This window comes from Antechinus flavipes, chromosome 6, assembly GCF_016432865.1.
Source record: "Antechinus flavipes isolate AdamAnt ecotype Samford, QLD, Australia chromosome 6, AdamAnt_v2, whole genome shotgun sequence".
Classification (NCBI taxonomy): domain Eukaryota; kingdom Metazoa; phylum Chordata; class Mammalia; order Dasyuromorphia; family Dasyuridae; genus Antechinus; species Antechinus flavipes.
In genome coordinates, this window is record NC_067403.1 from 101082840 (window position 1) to 101099285 (window position 16446).

At 38.2% G+C, this 16446-nt stretch overlaps 1 protein-coding gene across 1 annotated transcript in view; it reads right to left on the reverse strand.

Moving 5' to 3' along the window:
- The window catches only part of SH3RF1 (SH3 domain containing ring finger 1), a 202018-nt gene that overhangs the window by 12765 nt on the left and 172807 nt on the right, over window positions 1-16446 (reverse strand). Inside the window, exons 9-11 of the mRNA XM_051966162.1 lie at window positions 14544-14803; window positions 10256-10605; window positions 2760-3097 (exon numbers count right to left, since the gene is read on the reverse strand). Coding sequence (XP_051822122.1) covers window positions 2760-3097; window positions 10256-10605; window positions 14544-14803 — 948 coding nt within the window. The remainder of the gene's footprint in view (window positions 1-2759; window positions 3098-10255; window positions 10606-14543; window positions 14804-16446) is intronic.

Below are 16446 nucleotides of genomic sequence, written 5' to 3' on the forward strand. Positions count from 1 at the left end.
ATGTTATTAATTAATTATAATTAAAATTAATTAACATTAATGTTAGCATGTTATTAATAAAAGAGATCACTGGCACTCTTAATTGCCAAAGACCTTTCATGGCAGTAGACTTATAGTTTATATGTCCTTGGATGAATGGGTATTCTTAAGGGTGGCAATCAACTCTGAGTGATTAACAATTAATGAGAGAGAATGAATATTACAATAGGAAATAGGAAAATAGGGCTATATTCCAATGGGGGTTTGGGGGTACGTGATAAAGAACACCCAAATCTTGGTCAAAGAGACTTTTCAATTTCCATACCATCAATCTGACAAAAAGGAGAATCCACATTTTCCCAGACCTGTCTGAGTAAACACAATGAACAGGAACCTACCCATTCACCAAAATTTAGAATTTTCTTTTAATGTCTTTGATGAGATCTAAGTCATTGTCTAACATTTCCCACACGGGTTGATTTCTGGATGAGGAGAAAGAAAAGAGGGGAAAAAACACCTTGGTCCTAATTGAATGAGCTATTAATACAGGAGAGAAGTAATCATTTCTCTCAATACTTGTCATATAACAGTACATATTATACTTACCATACTCATACATGTATGTATGTTGCTGTTTCCCTTACAGAGCAGTCATTGGATGGCTATTTGGTTTTTGTCTTTGTGGAATTCCCAGAACCCAGCACAGTGCCTGACACATAGTAGATATTGGATGGTGTTTGACTGATTGATTGATAGTCTCAACTGTAAAATGAAGAAATGTTGGGGGGGTGGGGGCAGCTAGGTGGTACAGTGGATAGAGCATTGGCCCTGAAATCAGAAGGATCTGAGTTGAAATCCAGCCTCAGACACTTAACACTGTCTGTGTGACTCTAGCAAGTCACCTCAAGTGCTTTGCCCAAAAAACACAAACAAAAAAGAAGTGGGACCAGTTCCAGATAGTTTCTGAAGTTCCTTCTGGCTTTAGATGTATGATTCTACAACTCCTGGTATCTCACAGAGTTGTTGCAAATGAGACAATATATGTGAAATATTTTGTAAATCTCAATGTATCATACTTTGGCAACTAGGTAAATGCACGCTGGTCTGGAGTCAGGAAAACCATGAATTCAAAGGTTGCATCAGATCCTTACTAGCAATATGACCTGAACAAGTCACTTAAGCTCTGTTTGCCTCAGTTTACTTAATTGTAAAATGGGGATAATAATAGCACCTGCTTCCCAGGTTGTTAGAAGGATAAAAGAAGAATATTTGTAATTATATTATATGTTAATATATTAATCATATTATATATTATAAATTATTATATTATATTATAAATATATGATATTTATAAATTATGGCTTGAAGCCAGAAAGACCCAAGTTTAAACCTGGCCTCAAACACTTATTAGCTGTGCAATGCTGGGCAAATCACTTAAATCTCTGCCTCAGTTTTCTCATCTGTAAAATGAACTGGAGAAGAAAATAATAGACTATACTAGTATATTTGCCAAGAAAATCCCAAATGGAGTCACAAAGAGTCAATCAACAATAAATTTGTACTTTGCAAACCTTAAAGTGCTTTATAAATGTTGTTATTATTAATTATGCTACAAATACTAGTTGTTTTTACAAACATCTCTCTTGTAATTCCATAGGCCTGAAAATAATTTTGAACCAATAAAAGGCGAACACTGAACCCCCCACAGGTAAATTCTACACATATGAGGAATGCATGCCTTATGCAAAAAATCAGGTATTGAGGAAAAGAAAATTTCACGAGGCAGCTCAACAAATGACAGTTTAACATATGGTGAGTGTATTTATGTTCCAGTAAATGTTGTGCCTATTTTCAGGGTATGGGAGAAGGCTGGCTTCCCCCCTCCCCCCAGGCAACAACAATATTTCATTTTGGAGTTTATATGTCCCTAGTAGATGATATTTGTCTTACTAAAAAGAATTTATCTCCCAATGTACTCGGGTGCAACTAGTGGCTATGTCAAGAGACAACTGTTCCTTCTTGTAGCTATTAATCAAGCTGAGAGCGCTTCCAACAACCCTCATTTTCTTCTGCATGTAACTGAACCGAACACTGGGTCAGGAGATAAAATTCTCTGGGAAACCATGGCAAGTCCGCCACATGCTTCTGGCAGAGGAATAATCAAAACGGAATGTTCTAGATTGGCAAAAGGCTTCAGCTGCTTCCTAACGAGCGGGTACCGACGCAAACCCGCTGCGGCTCCTCAGACTCCCGCCAAAAGCCACGGGCAAAAATCCTAATCATCTCAGATTGATAAGGCACCTTGAGGTTTCCAAAGCACTTCTCACAATGTGTTTCGCTAGACTGCGTGTTTGTTTTAAAAGCTTGTTTTTGAAAGGCTTGTTTTTTTTAGTGAGGGGAAAGGTAGGAGGGAGAGAAAATAAAAGCTCGCTAATTGAAAAAAAAAAATAGACAAAACAAAACTAAAAAAACCAAACCATTTCCTGCATCAGCTGCTTGAGGCAACTAAGTAGTAGAGTAAATAGAACTAAGCTTGTAGTTGGGAAGATCTGTGTTCAAATCTAGCTTCGGATATTTGTTATCTGGGATCGTCACTTAATCACTACTGCCTCAGTTTCCTCAACTGTAAAATGGGGAAATAGTAGCACCTTCCTCCCAGAGTTGCTCTGAGGATCACATGAGAAAACATTTGCAACATACTTTGTTAGCAGTGTCTGGTAAACAGTAGATGCTTAATAAATGCTTATTCTCTTTCTTCTGGAGTAGCCCCTATAACTCACCTTTCACAAACAATAGGCCTGGATTCATTCAGGACAGGGCCCAAGGAAGAACAGGGCTGCCGTGGGGGTGGAGCGATGGGAACCCCGGCGTCCAGTGAGTTGGTCTTCCTGCGAATTATCTCTAGGATGGCCGACTTTGCACTGTCCCTGTCCATGGGACAGGACCCAGCCCGGTCATGACAGGCTCCCGAGGGGAGCTCGGGCCCCACGGCCCCCTGCAGGGCCAGCTCGGCCGGGCCCTGTTCCACTTCCAGAGTCGGGGAGGCCGGAGGGGAAGCTCGAGGTTTCCGTTTGGTGGAGGCACCAGAAAGCAACTTCATCAGACCTTTCCTTTCTTTCTGTAACAGACAGACGTAACAGTTTTAGTCCGGCGTTTGTTTGCTGCTATAATCAAAGCATCACAGAACTACAGACTGAGGGCATCTCACTGGCACAGGGTTCAAATCCAGCTGCAGATACTTCCTAGCTGTGTGACCCTGGGCAAGGCACGTAGCCCTGGAAAATAAGTGGCAAACCATTCTGGAATCCTGGTTGAGAAAATCCCAACAGAGTCATGCAAAACTGGACACCCTTAAAAAGACTTAGAACAAGAAAAAATAATACACTGAGAGCTGGGAAAGACCCCAGGGGGTCATTGGGTCCATTCCTTTTCTTTTCCAGGTGAGGAAAATTAGACCTAAGTTTAGGTGACTTACCAAAGATCATCAAGGGCTGTGGCAGGTCCTCTGAATCCAATTCCAGCATGTTCCACCATACAATATGTGTCATTTATTTGCACTGGTCTCTCTGTCTCTGTCACTCTACATTTAATTTAGCTTTAAAAGTGTCCATTATCAAAATTGATGGGACTTTTTGTGAGATGATCCATTTTCTTTGCTTCTTCTTTCTTCTGATTTTAGTCAGCTACTCATTAAGATTCTTATTCTTATGATGTAATCCTCAATTTAGGCATTATTCACTAAGTCAACTGTAAAAATCCATATTGGTTTGCATGTACTTGATCCTATTTGTACTGTTTACTTCTCATTTAGCCTTTGGGGGAATCTATAAATGTGATATTGAAATTTTCTGCCTGAATTTAATTATAATTTCTCTGTCACACAGAGAAATGTTTAATAAATGTTTGGCAATTGATCTACTAATTGATTACAACCTAGAATACCATTAGTTTTTGAGAATGTTAATGTTCCAGAGATATTTCAAACATATATTACACAAATTTTTCCATTAAGTTCTCTCCATTTGTCTATCAAATCTAATTTCTTTAACACTCTGTCCAATGTTCACTAGGTTCTTATATTATGTCTAGTTGATATTTTATTTACTTGTTTATATTTGCTTTATTTAGGCTACAAGAACAAGAGAGGAAAAATGCAAATCAGTTGTGCACTCATTACAGATTTGGTGAGGTTGAAAGTAGTAGCTTTTACATTATTTTGTTCATGCTCAAGTCTATCTCCTATCACCAAGGTGTACCTGACCGTTTGCTATTGTTACTAAACTTTAACAATGTAACACCTAGCTCTACCTAAGAACTTTATGATTCATAGACACTGATCAATGAAGTATCAAACCAGGACAGATATTTGTTGCTTTTACAAGGTCACTGCCTGGATTATATTATATATTAATTATTTTTAAAAATATAAACAATAACAAAATAAAATATTAAAAACATCATGCATTTCCCACAAGCTGCCTTGATTAAAATTAATGAGTTAAATTGAAAACAATAAAACAACTTTCATTTTGCAAGCATCTTTTTAATTAGGGAACTGACCATCAGAACCATAAATCAGATGATTAAATTTCCTTCCCCCACCCATTTTTGAAAGAAACTTTTTTATTAGTAGAATATCTCTTTGAAAGATACTGGCTGTGTGACTCTGAGTAGTCAGAGATCCTCAGTTTGTTCTACTGAATAGTCACTCAAGTCATGCCCAAAGCTCTGTCCTTCTCTAAATCCCTTTATATTTTTTCATTTATTTAACTCACTAATTCTCAAAGATTCAATGGTTAGATTTGGAGGGTTTTTTTTGGGGAAAAAAATTTCAAGGTCTGTTGTTGCTGACTGATGAGAGCTAACAGTGACTTTTTCAAATTTTACATCAGCAATGGAGAATCTTTATGAAATGGAAATCCTATGAAAATCTCTTTGTTGAGCCTTCATCAACTGTTTTTTTGGACATTATGAATTGGATGTGCTTATTAAAAAAAAATGCATCCCAGATTCAGCATGTCCAAAACAGAGCTTCAGAAAAACAAAACAAAACAAAAAAACAAGTACAATCTTATTTTATCTTCAACAACAATCCTGGGAACTAGATATTCTTATTTTCCCCTTTTTTACCAGGGAGGAAAAGGAGGAACAGAGAAATTACAGTTAGGAATTGTCTGAGACCACATTTAAATTCAGATATTATGTCTATTTGGTATTTTACTTACTTGTTTATTATATTTACTCATCTCGGCTATAAGTTCCTTGAGAACTAGGGCCATATCTTTGTGTTCTTCAGGAAACAAACCCAGTGCTAGGCAATCAATAGGTGCTTTCTAAAAAAAAGGTGATGGGATTGATCAGCCCAGGCAGGCGCTTACAACTGAGATGTAGCTCTTTGTATACAGTGCCTTGAACATAGAAGTTGCTCCATGTGCTTCGGCTGAATGAATGAATGAATGAATGGAGAAATGCAGATTAACTAGCCTAAATGTTCATAGAAAGGGCGCTCCCCTCTCTCCCTCTGCCCCCAGCCCAGGAGAGGCGGGCAACCAGAATCTCTCTCATAGCACTGGACTTAAAACGGGTTGGGAAAGGACACAGTGTGCAATAGCTGCCCGAACTTCAAAGCCCACCCATCACTTCCCTGAAGGTCTTCCCTCCAGACTGATTTTTTTTTTAATTAAGTAAGAGCCATTCTCTGTAGAGGGCTGAAACTCTTGAGTCGATGCACTGAGGTCAGGACTGCCGAGCACCTGAAGCTAACTACTGATTGGACAATACTCTATGGGCATATGCTTGGAAAATAGCCCTTTCCACTATCCTGTGCTGGCTCGATGACTGGTATATACAGAGGATTGTAGGAGGGACTAGGGGGTGGAGTAAGACTAGCAGAATCACTTTGGCAGTGAACAAGGAAGAAGGAGGTTGCAGAGATTCTGCTTCCATCCCCTTCACTTCTACTCCTAAAGACCAAAAATAAAGACTGAGGATTTTTGCTTATCCTGACTCAGGCTGATTCTGGGGTGTCCTGGGTACTAGCACAGTCATCACAATTCTTTGCCTCATTTCTTATCTAGCCTTAATCACTGAATGGGCATTGTGTTGGTTAAACTGAGATGCAGGAAAGACCTTAGCTTAAAAGGCCCGAGTTTCCCCACTGCATCCAGGGCCACCTTTATTTGTCTTGCTCTATAATCAGGGGTCCTCAAACTACGGCCAGATGCAGCAGCTGAAGACGTTTATCCCCCTCACCCAGGGATATGAAGTTTCTTTATTTAAAGGCCCACAAAACAAAGGTTTTGTTTTTACTATAGTCCGGCCCTCCAACAGTCTGAGGGACGGTGAACTGGCCCCCTATTTAAAAAGTTTGAGGACCCCTGATATCTTGCCATTGGACCCAGATGGCTGCAGCCCTTCCTCCCTTAAATCCAATTCACCTGCATGTCATCGCACACCTCCCTGATGTCTCGGTGCCCTTTGAGAACAAAGAATAAACATCAGCAACAAGGAGGAGGAAAGTCAGCTGTAAGCCCCAAAGGCCCCAATCGCCCTTGCACTTAGTGTCCATCACCAACTCGGGTAAACCCATCTCTTACAAACTCAGTTCGGGGCTCTTGGTGCATCTTCAGTGATTAAATAAATTAAGCCAGGCTTCCTTTAATGACTTCTAAGGGGCCTGTTATCATTATCAGGCAATATTGAAGGGATATACAGCATAAAAAATGTGGCCTTTGTTTTAAGGGCTTGGGTTTTTAACTCTTCATTATTAGAGCAACAGACTGTTCTAGAGAAATGTTTTAGAAACTCAGCTACACAGAATCCATTAAATGACTAAGGGGCACTTTTGGCTTTGGTGTGTATGTGTGTGTTTCCCCTCCCCTCCAAATCCAGCACTAGAAAATGTAAACGGGAGCTGAATTAAAAAAAAAAAAAAACAAAAAAAAAAAACTAACCTCTATTCAAAGCAAATTCTAAACTCTCTTAGATCACTATCCTTGAGAAAGAGGACAAATCTTTTTTAATGAGCCCTCTTAATTCTAGCTCCTCTGTGTATTTCCCAGGAAATTATTTCTAGATGAAATAATGTTTTTTCAGGCAAGTTTTTTCTTCAGGGTGATTTAATGGTGTGACTGGCATCTGAGTTGAAAAGAACCATTAAGGATAGAAAGCAGCAATCAGGCAGGAAGTACCATTTATGCATTAAAGAAGAATATTGAATATCAATATAGCAAACTTTCAATTAGCTAGGAGGAAAGGGCAGCATGAAAACTGAAGTCAGCCTCTCCAAACCTCTCATTTCACCAAGTCCTTGTTCTACCTTCCCCAATCCAAACTGTTAGCATAAGTGGTAGTAACAATGACATTTTACAGGGCTGTTGATTTCTCTCTCGTATTTCTTTTCTTGCTTTCAAATTAAGTTGAGAAACTAGAAGACAGAAATCCAGGGCTGTTTCCAGATTGAATAACTGTTCGCCAAACAATCAAGAATTCTCAAATCTGAGTAAAAAATGTAACCAATTCAATTCAATGAACATTTTATTCCCTATAAGGTGAGATTGAAATAGAGCAAGGGAGAGGTCTTTCCTTGAGGTCCATGAATTTTTTTTAAAAAATATTTTGATAACTCTATTTCAATATAATTGGATTCCTGTGTAAGCCTCAGTATTTCATTTTGTGGATGTAAAAACATTATTCTAGCTTCACCAGACTGCTCTGGGAGTCTATGACATAGAAAGAATTAAGAACCACTCCCCCTAGAATACTATTGTGCTGTAAGAAATGATGAGCAGATTGATTTTAGAAAAACATGGAAAGGCCTGCATGAAATAATGCAGAGTAAAATGAACAGAACACAGAGAACATTGTATATAGTGGAGTAATACTGTTTGAAGAATAACATTGAAAGACTGTTATTCCAAGTATTTAAATACTCAAATCAACTACAAAGGAACTATGAAGGAAGATGCTCTCCATATCCAGAGAAAGAACTGATAAATAGAATTATTATACATAGTATAGTTTTACATATACATACACACATATACTATGTATACATCTATATGTGTGTGTGTGTGCATATATATATATATATGCACACACACAAGCTGTGGCAATATGATGGCCTTCTCTAGTGTGGGGTGGGGAAGGAAGAAGGAAGACAGTTCAAAACTTTAAAAAAAAAAGAAAAGAATCATGTCCTTTTTCCTTATTCCTTGATCTTAAGGATCTTTTTAAGATGGATTTTTAAAAACCTATTTTAAGCCCTGAAGACCCTAGGACAGCATCACAAGAGAAATGGAGGCTTTGGAATAGATGAAGATCCAATAACCTAGTCTTGCCAGCATTGCTTCTTAACATAAAAGCTTTATCCCTTTTCTCAAGGATGGGTGATCTAAAAATTCAGTATTTGCTAAAAGATCAGTCTTTTAAAATCCAATTCCCATTTACATTTTTCTAGTGTTGGAAAACCAACAAACAACAAAACAAACTTTAGCTCTATCCGGGACCTAACACTGCATTCTATTTATCAAGTATGTGTTCTCCGTGCTCAGCAAAGCTTCTTCTCTAGATGCTGCTGATCTGACAAACAGGAAGAGTCATTCTCATTATATTTAAAATCCAGATCATCAAGACATGTTCCATCTGAATGACAGCTGCTAGGAGGGATGTGAGAGCTCTGATGAAATGACAGCCTGGGGGAGGGGTTTCCTTAGGAGAACTAGAGGGCTGAAATGTACCCTGGAGACAAGAGGACTACTTTAGATAGTAAAGGATAAAAAATGGGAAAAGTGAAGAGCATAAGGACTAAAATGTCAACAGTGGCGACCCCATGAAGAGCCCAGGCTGGGCTTCCTTTGCTTTTTGAAAGAGTCTCCATTGCTAGTATAAGATATGAGAAAGCCACCATTAGGTCTCATCAGTCAGCAGCAACAATAGAATTTGAAATGTTTTTTCCAAAAGTCCAAATCTAAGCTACGACTATAAATCATTTTCATCATCATTATCATCATCTTCTTCTTTTTCTTCATCTTCTAATTCTTTTTCTTCATCATCATCTAGTTCTTCCTTATCATCATCATCATCATCTAATTCTTCATCATCATCTTCTTCTAATTCTTCTTCCTTCTCTTCTTCTTTCTTCTTCCTTCTCTTCTTCTGGCAATGACTTGCTCAAGGTCACACAGGTAGTAAGTATCACGTGTCTATTCCAACTTTGAATCCAAGTTTTCCTGACTCCAGGGCTGGTGCTCTTATCTACTATGATACTAAAGCACACCAATAAATCCTTAAAAATATATTCATGTAGTATGAAGTATCAGTCTTGGGACTGGGTTATAAAAACCAAGGCAATAGTGATCTGCTTTATTCATAAACTCTCACGTTAACCTGGCAATTAAATATTAACTTTTTAGTAGGCTGTGAGGTTTATTCCCTCATAAACTACTGTTTACAGGCATACCTAACAATTTAAATAGACCCATGTACATTATTACCAAGGAACCAGATGGCTGAGAGTTCAATTGTGCCCTGGGGCTGATATGAGTTGAGCTATACTAAGGGGTAAATTTATGAAATGTTCATTAAGAGTCACTGTAATGATCCAGTTTTGCTGTTGTCACTTCCTTCGTTTGAATTTATTCACCCCCACATTCTGTCCCCATCCAACGTCTCCCTCCCACACACACAATGTATTGTTTCATACATACTATCACGTGTGTTTAAGTGCTATACTCCCCACCCAACCCCTCAAGTAGAATATAAGCTCCTTAAGGGCAGGGACTATTTTAAATAAATTTAAATAAATCCTTTTTAGATGGGACTGGATTGGCTCTATGAGGTTAATTTTCCATTTAAATTTCCCGTAAGATCAAAGATCACCTAAACCACATCCATCATTTTGCTGATAAATAAAATGAGTCACATAATAAGTATGTGGTAGGATTAGAATTTAACCTTATAAACTCTGACTATAAATCAGAAGTGTTTTCTGTAGAGCTGTAAGATAATGACAAGTGAGCCACAAAAAAAAAAAAAGAAAGAAAGAAAGAAAGAAAGAAAGAAAGAAAGAAAGAAAGAAAGAAAGAAAGAAAGAAAGAAAGAAAGAAAGAAAGAAAGAAAGAAAGAAAGAAAGAAAGAAAGAAAGAAAGAAAGAAAGAAAGAAGAAAGAAAGAAAGAAAGAAAGAAAGAAAGAAAGAAAGAAAGAAAGAAAGAAAGAAAGAAAAGAAAAAGGAAGAGAAGTGAGTTGGAAAATCAGTCCTTGACCCGGAGACACTACCTTGCTGTCCTTGTCAGACCTGGGAGCAAGGCTCCCTCCACTAGCAGATAATGCATTCTCGGGGGAAGTCGGGGGGCCAGGGAGGGCCGACCCTGCTCGGTCACTCAGGTCTGTCTCCAGAGAGGCGGCAGGGATGCCGGGGGAGTTCAGGGAGGCGGCCGCCCCACAGGCCAGCGGCACGGTTGGCTGGCTGAGGTTGACAGCAGCGGCGACATAGGCAGCAGAGTTGGGGATCGGAGGCTGAGGTTGCTGATGGGGCAGGATCACAGTTGCAGGGCCGAGGCAGGCTGGATTCTGCACCTGGATGGGCGTCACCGCAGCCGTGGGGCGCTCCTGGTTGTGAACAGCAACTGGTACAGAGGGGAGGAGATACAGATCAAAACTTGAATTCTCTAATAAACATCACTTTTCAGGAGGAGTCACTCCATTGTACTAGAACATGATAAAAGACTGTTATTCTTTCTACCATGGTATTTTGTTCTGTACTAAACTTCACAGTGTCTTGTCTCCCCAGTCAAAAGTTAGGAAAAGTATTTCCAATTAGAGGTCTTTTTTCCCCCTAATAAAATGTCATCCTTCCAAATAAATGTAAAGATAGTTTTCAACATTCATCCTGTAAGATTTTGTGTTCCAAATTATTTTTTCCCACTCTCTCCTCAAGACAGAAAGCAATCTGGTATAGGTTAAACATGTACATTCCTTCCAAATCCATCTCCACACTCACCATGTTATGCAAGAAAAATCATGGGTCAATCTTTTAAAGGTCAGATTTTTAATTTATCCAGGGACCCCCTGTCCAGTTAACATCCAATACTCTGCAAGATGGGTACAATTTTCATGACACCAGTCAAGAAACTTTTTATGACATCTTATTACCCAAGAAAGGCAGCATTGTATCCCAAGTGCTGGGTCTAAAGTCAGAAAGATCTCACTTCAAATTCAGTTTCAGACATTTACAAACTGTGGAACTCAGCACAAGTCCCTAATCTCTGCTTGCCTTAGTTTCCTCATCTGTAAAATGAGAACAATTACAGCAATCCTAAAGTTGTTCTCTGAGGATCAAATGAGATAATATTTGTCAAGTGTTCAGCACGGTGCTGGGTACATAGTAGACTCTTAAAAATGTGCATTCTTATCAAGCCATTCTCCAATTGATAAGTGGTCAAAGGTTATGAACAGACAATTCTCAGATGAAGAAATGGAAACTATTTGTAGTCACATGAGAAGGTGCTCCAAATCATTATTGATCAGAGAAATGCAAATTAAGACAACTCTGAGATACCACTACACACCTCTCAGTTTGGCTAGGATGATAGGAAAAGATAATGATAAAGGTTGGAGGGAATGTGGGAAAATTGGGACACTGATACACTGTTGGTGGAACTGTGAACGGATCCAGCCATTCCAGAGAGCGATTTGGAACTATGCTCAAAAAGTTATCCAACTGGGCATACCCTTTGCCCCAGCAGTGTTTCTACTGGGCTTATATGACAAAGAGATCCTAAAGGGGGGAAAGGGACCCACATTTGCAAAAATGTTTGTGGCAGCCCTCTTTGTAATGGCAAGAAACTGGAAATTGAGTGGATGCTCATCAATTGGAGAATCGTTGAATAAGTTATAATATATGAATGTGATGGAATATTATTGTTCCATAAAAAACAATTAGCAGGATGATTTCAGAAAAACCTGGAAATACTTACATGAACTGATGCTAAATGAAAGAAGCAGAACCAGAAGATTACTGTACCCGGCAACAACAAGACTATACTATAGTCAATTCTGATGGACGTGGCTCTCTTCAACAATGAGATGATTCAAACCAATTCCAATTGTTTAGTGATGAAGAGAGCCATCTACACTCAGAGAGAGAACCATGGGAACAGAGTGTGGACCATAGCACAGAATTCTCACTCTTTCTGTTATTGTTTGCTTGCATTTTTGTTTTCCTTCTCAGGTTTTTTTTTCTTTCTAAATCCAGCAAGATAACTGTATAAATATGTATACATATATTGGATTTAACATCTATTTTTAACATATTTAACATATATTAGATTACCTGCCATCTAGGGGAGGAAGTGGGGGAAGGAGGAGAAAATTTGGAACAGAAAGTTTTGCAAGGGTCAATGTTGAAAAAATTTACCATGCATATGTTTTTAAATAAAAAGCTTTAATAAAAAAAAAAAAAACAATAAAAAAAAATGCATTCTTTGCGCCCCTTTGAGGGAACTGAGAGAACTGGAACAGTAAGTAGTAGCTGTGGGAACTGAGTGAAACACACTGACTCTACTTTGTGACTCAATTCTAGAGCCCAGCTCAATTCTATTCAATGATGGGGCTAGTCCAACTTCTGTCTTGTGAGAAAACTTTATTCAATTGTGGAAATTGGGAGAAAATGTTATTACATTGTTTGAACCTGGCCCTGCATAGTGAGAAAGCTGGATCACCTCTACCTAATGCTTAGAGATCCTTAATTAAGAATCTAGTTTATTCTGACCAGAAATCCAGATCCAAAAAGTGATGCAAGGAATTTTTTCACAATTGCATTAACTCTAATAACTCCTATGTCTTATCTGAAAACTGGCCCTATACTGATTAATCAGGTATCATGTTCCTTTGATTGTTCACAGACTCATCATGGGGGAGTGAGATACTTCATTTTACCTATTTATTTTCCATTTCCCAAATTGGAAAATTCCTAATCTCTGATCCAATTAGAAATCAAACTAATGCTGTATTGTTTCCTCTTAATTAATTGGCCGTGTTTGATTGATTGTTTTTAAAGTATAAAAGTCTATCCCTCCCTCTAGTTAGGTTCCAAGTCTGGTCTGACTTTGTTAGGCAATTGCCACACATTACTTAATAAATCAATCAACATGCTTGGAAGATCAAACCTTTGTTTCTTCAGTCATTTTATTTTTCTTCTACCACATCTTCTTCCTTTCTGAGCTTCAAGCAACTTTCTCATACCCCACCTCTAATAGATATTAAATGTGGGATCTTAGGCCGGTCCTTTTCCTTTTGAAGTCCCATCAATCCTTTCAAAACATATTTCTGATACTTCTTAACTGTGTGATTCCAGGTAAGTCCAACCCTCTCTGAGCAAGTCTCTAACACGTTAAGCTATAGTCAGCTTTGCATTTATGTAAGTGGCAGGAGTTTCCAGATTAATGAACTCATAGATTCCTGAAAAAATGCCTAACTTAAGGCATGGTTCTCTGGTTTTCTCCCTTCCTCTTTTCAGCTGTTTGTTTTTTAACTTTTCATTATTTACTCTAACACTTAGGCTATTCAGGGTCACTTGAAAGTTTTGTTTTGCCCCACTGGTGAGATCTAGGACTCTGGGAGAGTGGTAAGGAATTCTATAGGTTCGGGGAGTAGATGAAAAGATAGGGAAATCTATTTTTCATAAGTTAGTATCCTGAAAGACAATATGGCACCATGGATTGAGAATCAGCAGACCTCACTTCAAGTCCCACTACTGACATTATCTGAGGGATACCGGGGAAATCACTGAATCTCTCTCTGTTGCAGTTATAGAAGGGAGATTTTCCTCATTTGGGAATTCGCCAGACTAAGGAAGCCTCAGCCTCAATCCTTGTCCTGTAAGTTAGAATCATAAATCATCTGACTTAGCTAAATAAGACTTTCCATCAACAAAGATAACTATATGCTAAGTTACATGAGACAAAACACCAAAAGTTTGCAACCTTCAAGAAGCTTATATTCTAATGGTAGAGACAACATGTAAATAAATACATACAAGATATATACAAACTAGAAGGAAAGTTACCTTAAGAGGAAATATTTTTCTCTTTGTTTTATAATATATTATTTTAAATTCACAAATGAGATACTTATAAACTACTTAGGAGCACAGTAAGTAACTGGCACATAGTAGGTATTTTCTGAATGCTTACACCCTTCTCTCATCCCCTTTCCTTCCTCATCCCAGACTCTTAGGGGGAAAGGCTAAACTGAGACCCAGAGAGACAAAGTGACCTCCCCCTAGAATATGAATCAAGTTTGTGTCTAGGTTCATGGAAAAAAACCCAGCCAGAGATTTAGCTATTGATCAGAAGCAGCAGGGGTGGTAGTCAGCAGGATGCTGCTCTCCAGCTCCCATACAAATGCCGGTGCCCCTGGCAGAAGCCCAGAAGGAAGGACACTTGGTCAGTTGTCTCCATCTCCACTTCCTAATGCTATTCATGACTTAAAGGTCGCCCAGCCTTTTCTAAAGGTCAGAGACAGGACAGGGGTTTCTGAGGTCTGTCAGGCAGGGCCCCTTTACCTGTGCGGACAGCATTGCGAGCCTGATTGACCGTCATCTGTCTGATGATGGGCAGCAGAACCTTAGCCTGCGGACTGGTCTGGAGGTGGGCTGCCGACACCTCCACGGCAGGCACTGCGCCGGCACTCCCCGCTACGCCATTCCCCTGCAGTTTCTGGGAAGGCCCCGCTGCAGTGGAGGGACTGACCATGGTCACCACTCGACCCGGCTGGCCGGCAGTAGACATGGAGCCTTTAGCTTGGGAAGCACTCGTCACAGATCTGTCAAAATAGAGAAATCACATTTTAATTGTGAGGAGAGGAAAATAAATGTTGAGAAAGACCTGTTCATGTAAATAACTGCAGACACCTGAAGTAGAAATCTTGATTTGCTCCTCAACTCAGATGAATAAACATTTATGAAGTATTTACTATGTGCTAGGCAATCTGTTAGGTGCTAGGATAGAGAGACAAAATCTGCCATTAAAAAGTTTGTGTTCTACTGAGAAGAAACATGTACAGAGCTAAGTAAATATTACCTATATAAAATATATTGTATATTTTATATGATATATAGAAAATATATACTATAATATATAGCATATAATATGTTTATATAGCATCTAGTAAACATTTATATTTATATAACATAATAATATACTATCATTATATGATCCAGCAAAAATATAATACTTATATTGATTTGACATCCAGCAAATATTTAGTATATTCATATAATGTACAATATTCTATTTAACAAGTAGTGAATATATAATACTATATGTATATAATATATTTGTATATCACAAAATATAACATTTATATAACATTATATATTTATACATATAATGTATTTATATATCATTATCTATATAAAACATATATGTTATATAAATATAACATACACTAAACAGATAATGGTATGTTATACATACATATACATATATATACATATATATATATGTATGTATTGTGTATGCATACACATAAACATGCACAATAATTCCAGTGTTTGGGAGAAGAGTGGAGGAAAAGGAAAAGCTTTGCAGAACTGACAGCTGTTAAAGGAGCTAAGGATGATGAGAAATAAAAAATCAGTTTGGTGAATGTAATTAATAGAAGGTTAGAGAAGATAAAAAAGACAGAGGAAGATGATATAATGTTGTATACCAGAAGGAGTCCAGATTAAGGTAAAGAAGTAAAAGGAAGAGAAATATTTGTATATATCTACTATGTGCTAAACACTGTACTAAATACTTATGTCAAATAACTTATTTTATCCTCTCACCACCTGGAGAGGTAGGTGCTATTTCTCATTTTATAGACAAAGGAAACTAAAGGAACAAAGATTAAGGGGCTTGCCCAGCATCACGCAGATAACAAGTGTCTGAGGCCAAATCTGAACTCAGGTCTTCCTGACTCCCCATCCATCATCTTCATCATCGTCGTCATCATCATCATATCATCGTATTTGACAGTAAGAAAGGCAGCCCATTTTAGGGGCGGTAGCTAGATGATACAGTGCATAGAGAACCAGCCCTGGAGTTCAAATCCAGCTTAAGACACTTAATGCTTTCTAGCTGTGTGACTCTGGGCAAATCACTTGACCACGTTTACTTCATAAAGCAAAACAAACAAAAAAAAAAAAAAAAAGAAAGAAAGAAAGAAGGAAAGTTGGCCATGGAGTCAGGATGACCTGGATTCAAGTCCAGTCTTGGATACATACTAGCTGTGTGACTCCTTAACCTCTCAGTGCCCCAGGCAATTCTCTAAGACTTTAAGAATTCTTAAATTCTTCAGAAAATTTCTAAACTGGGATTCCTCTGAGACTAATAAATTCATAGGAACAGATAAAAAATAAATTGAATGTCAACCTAGTCAAATTATACAAATTATCTTCTGTGTAACCATTAACAACAATAACA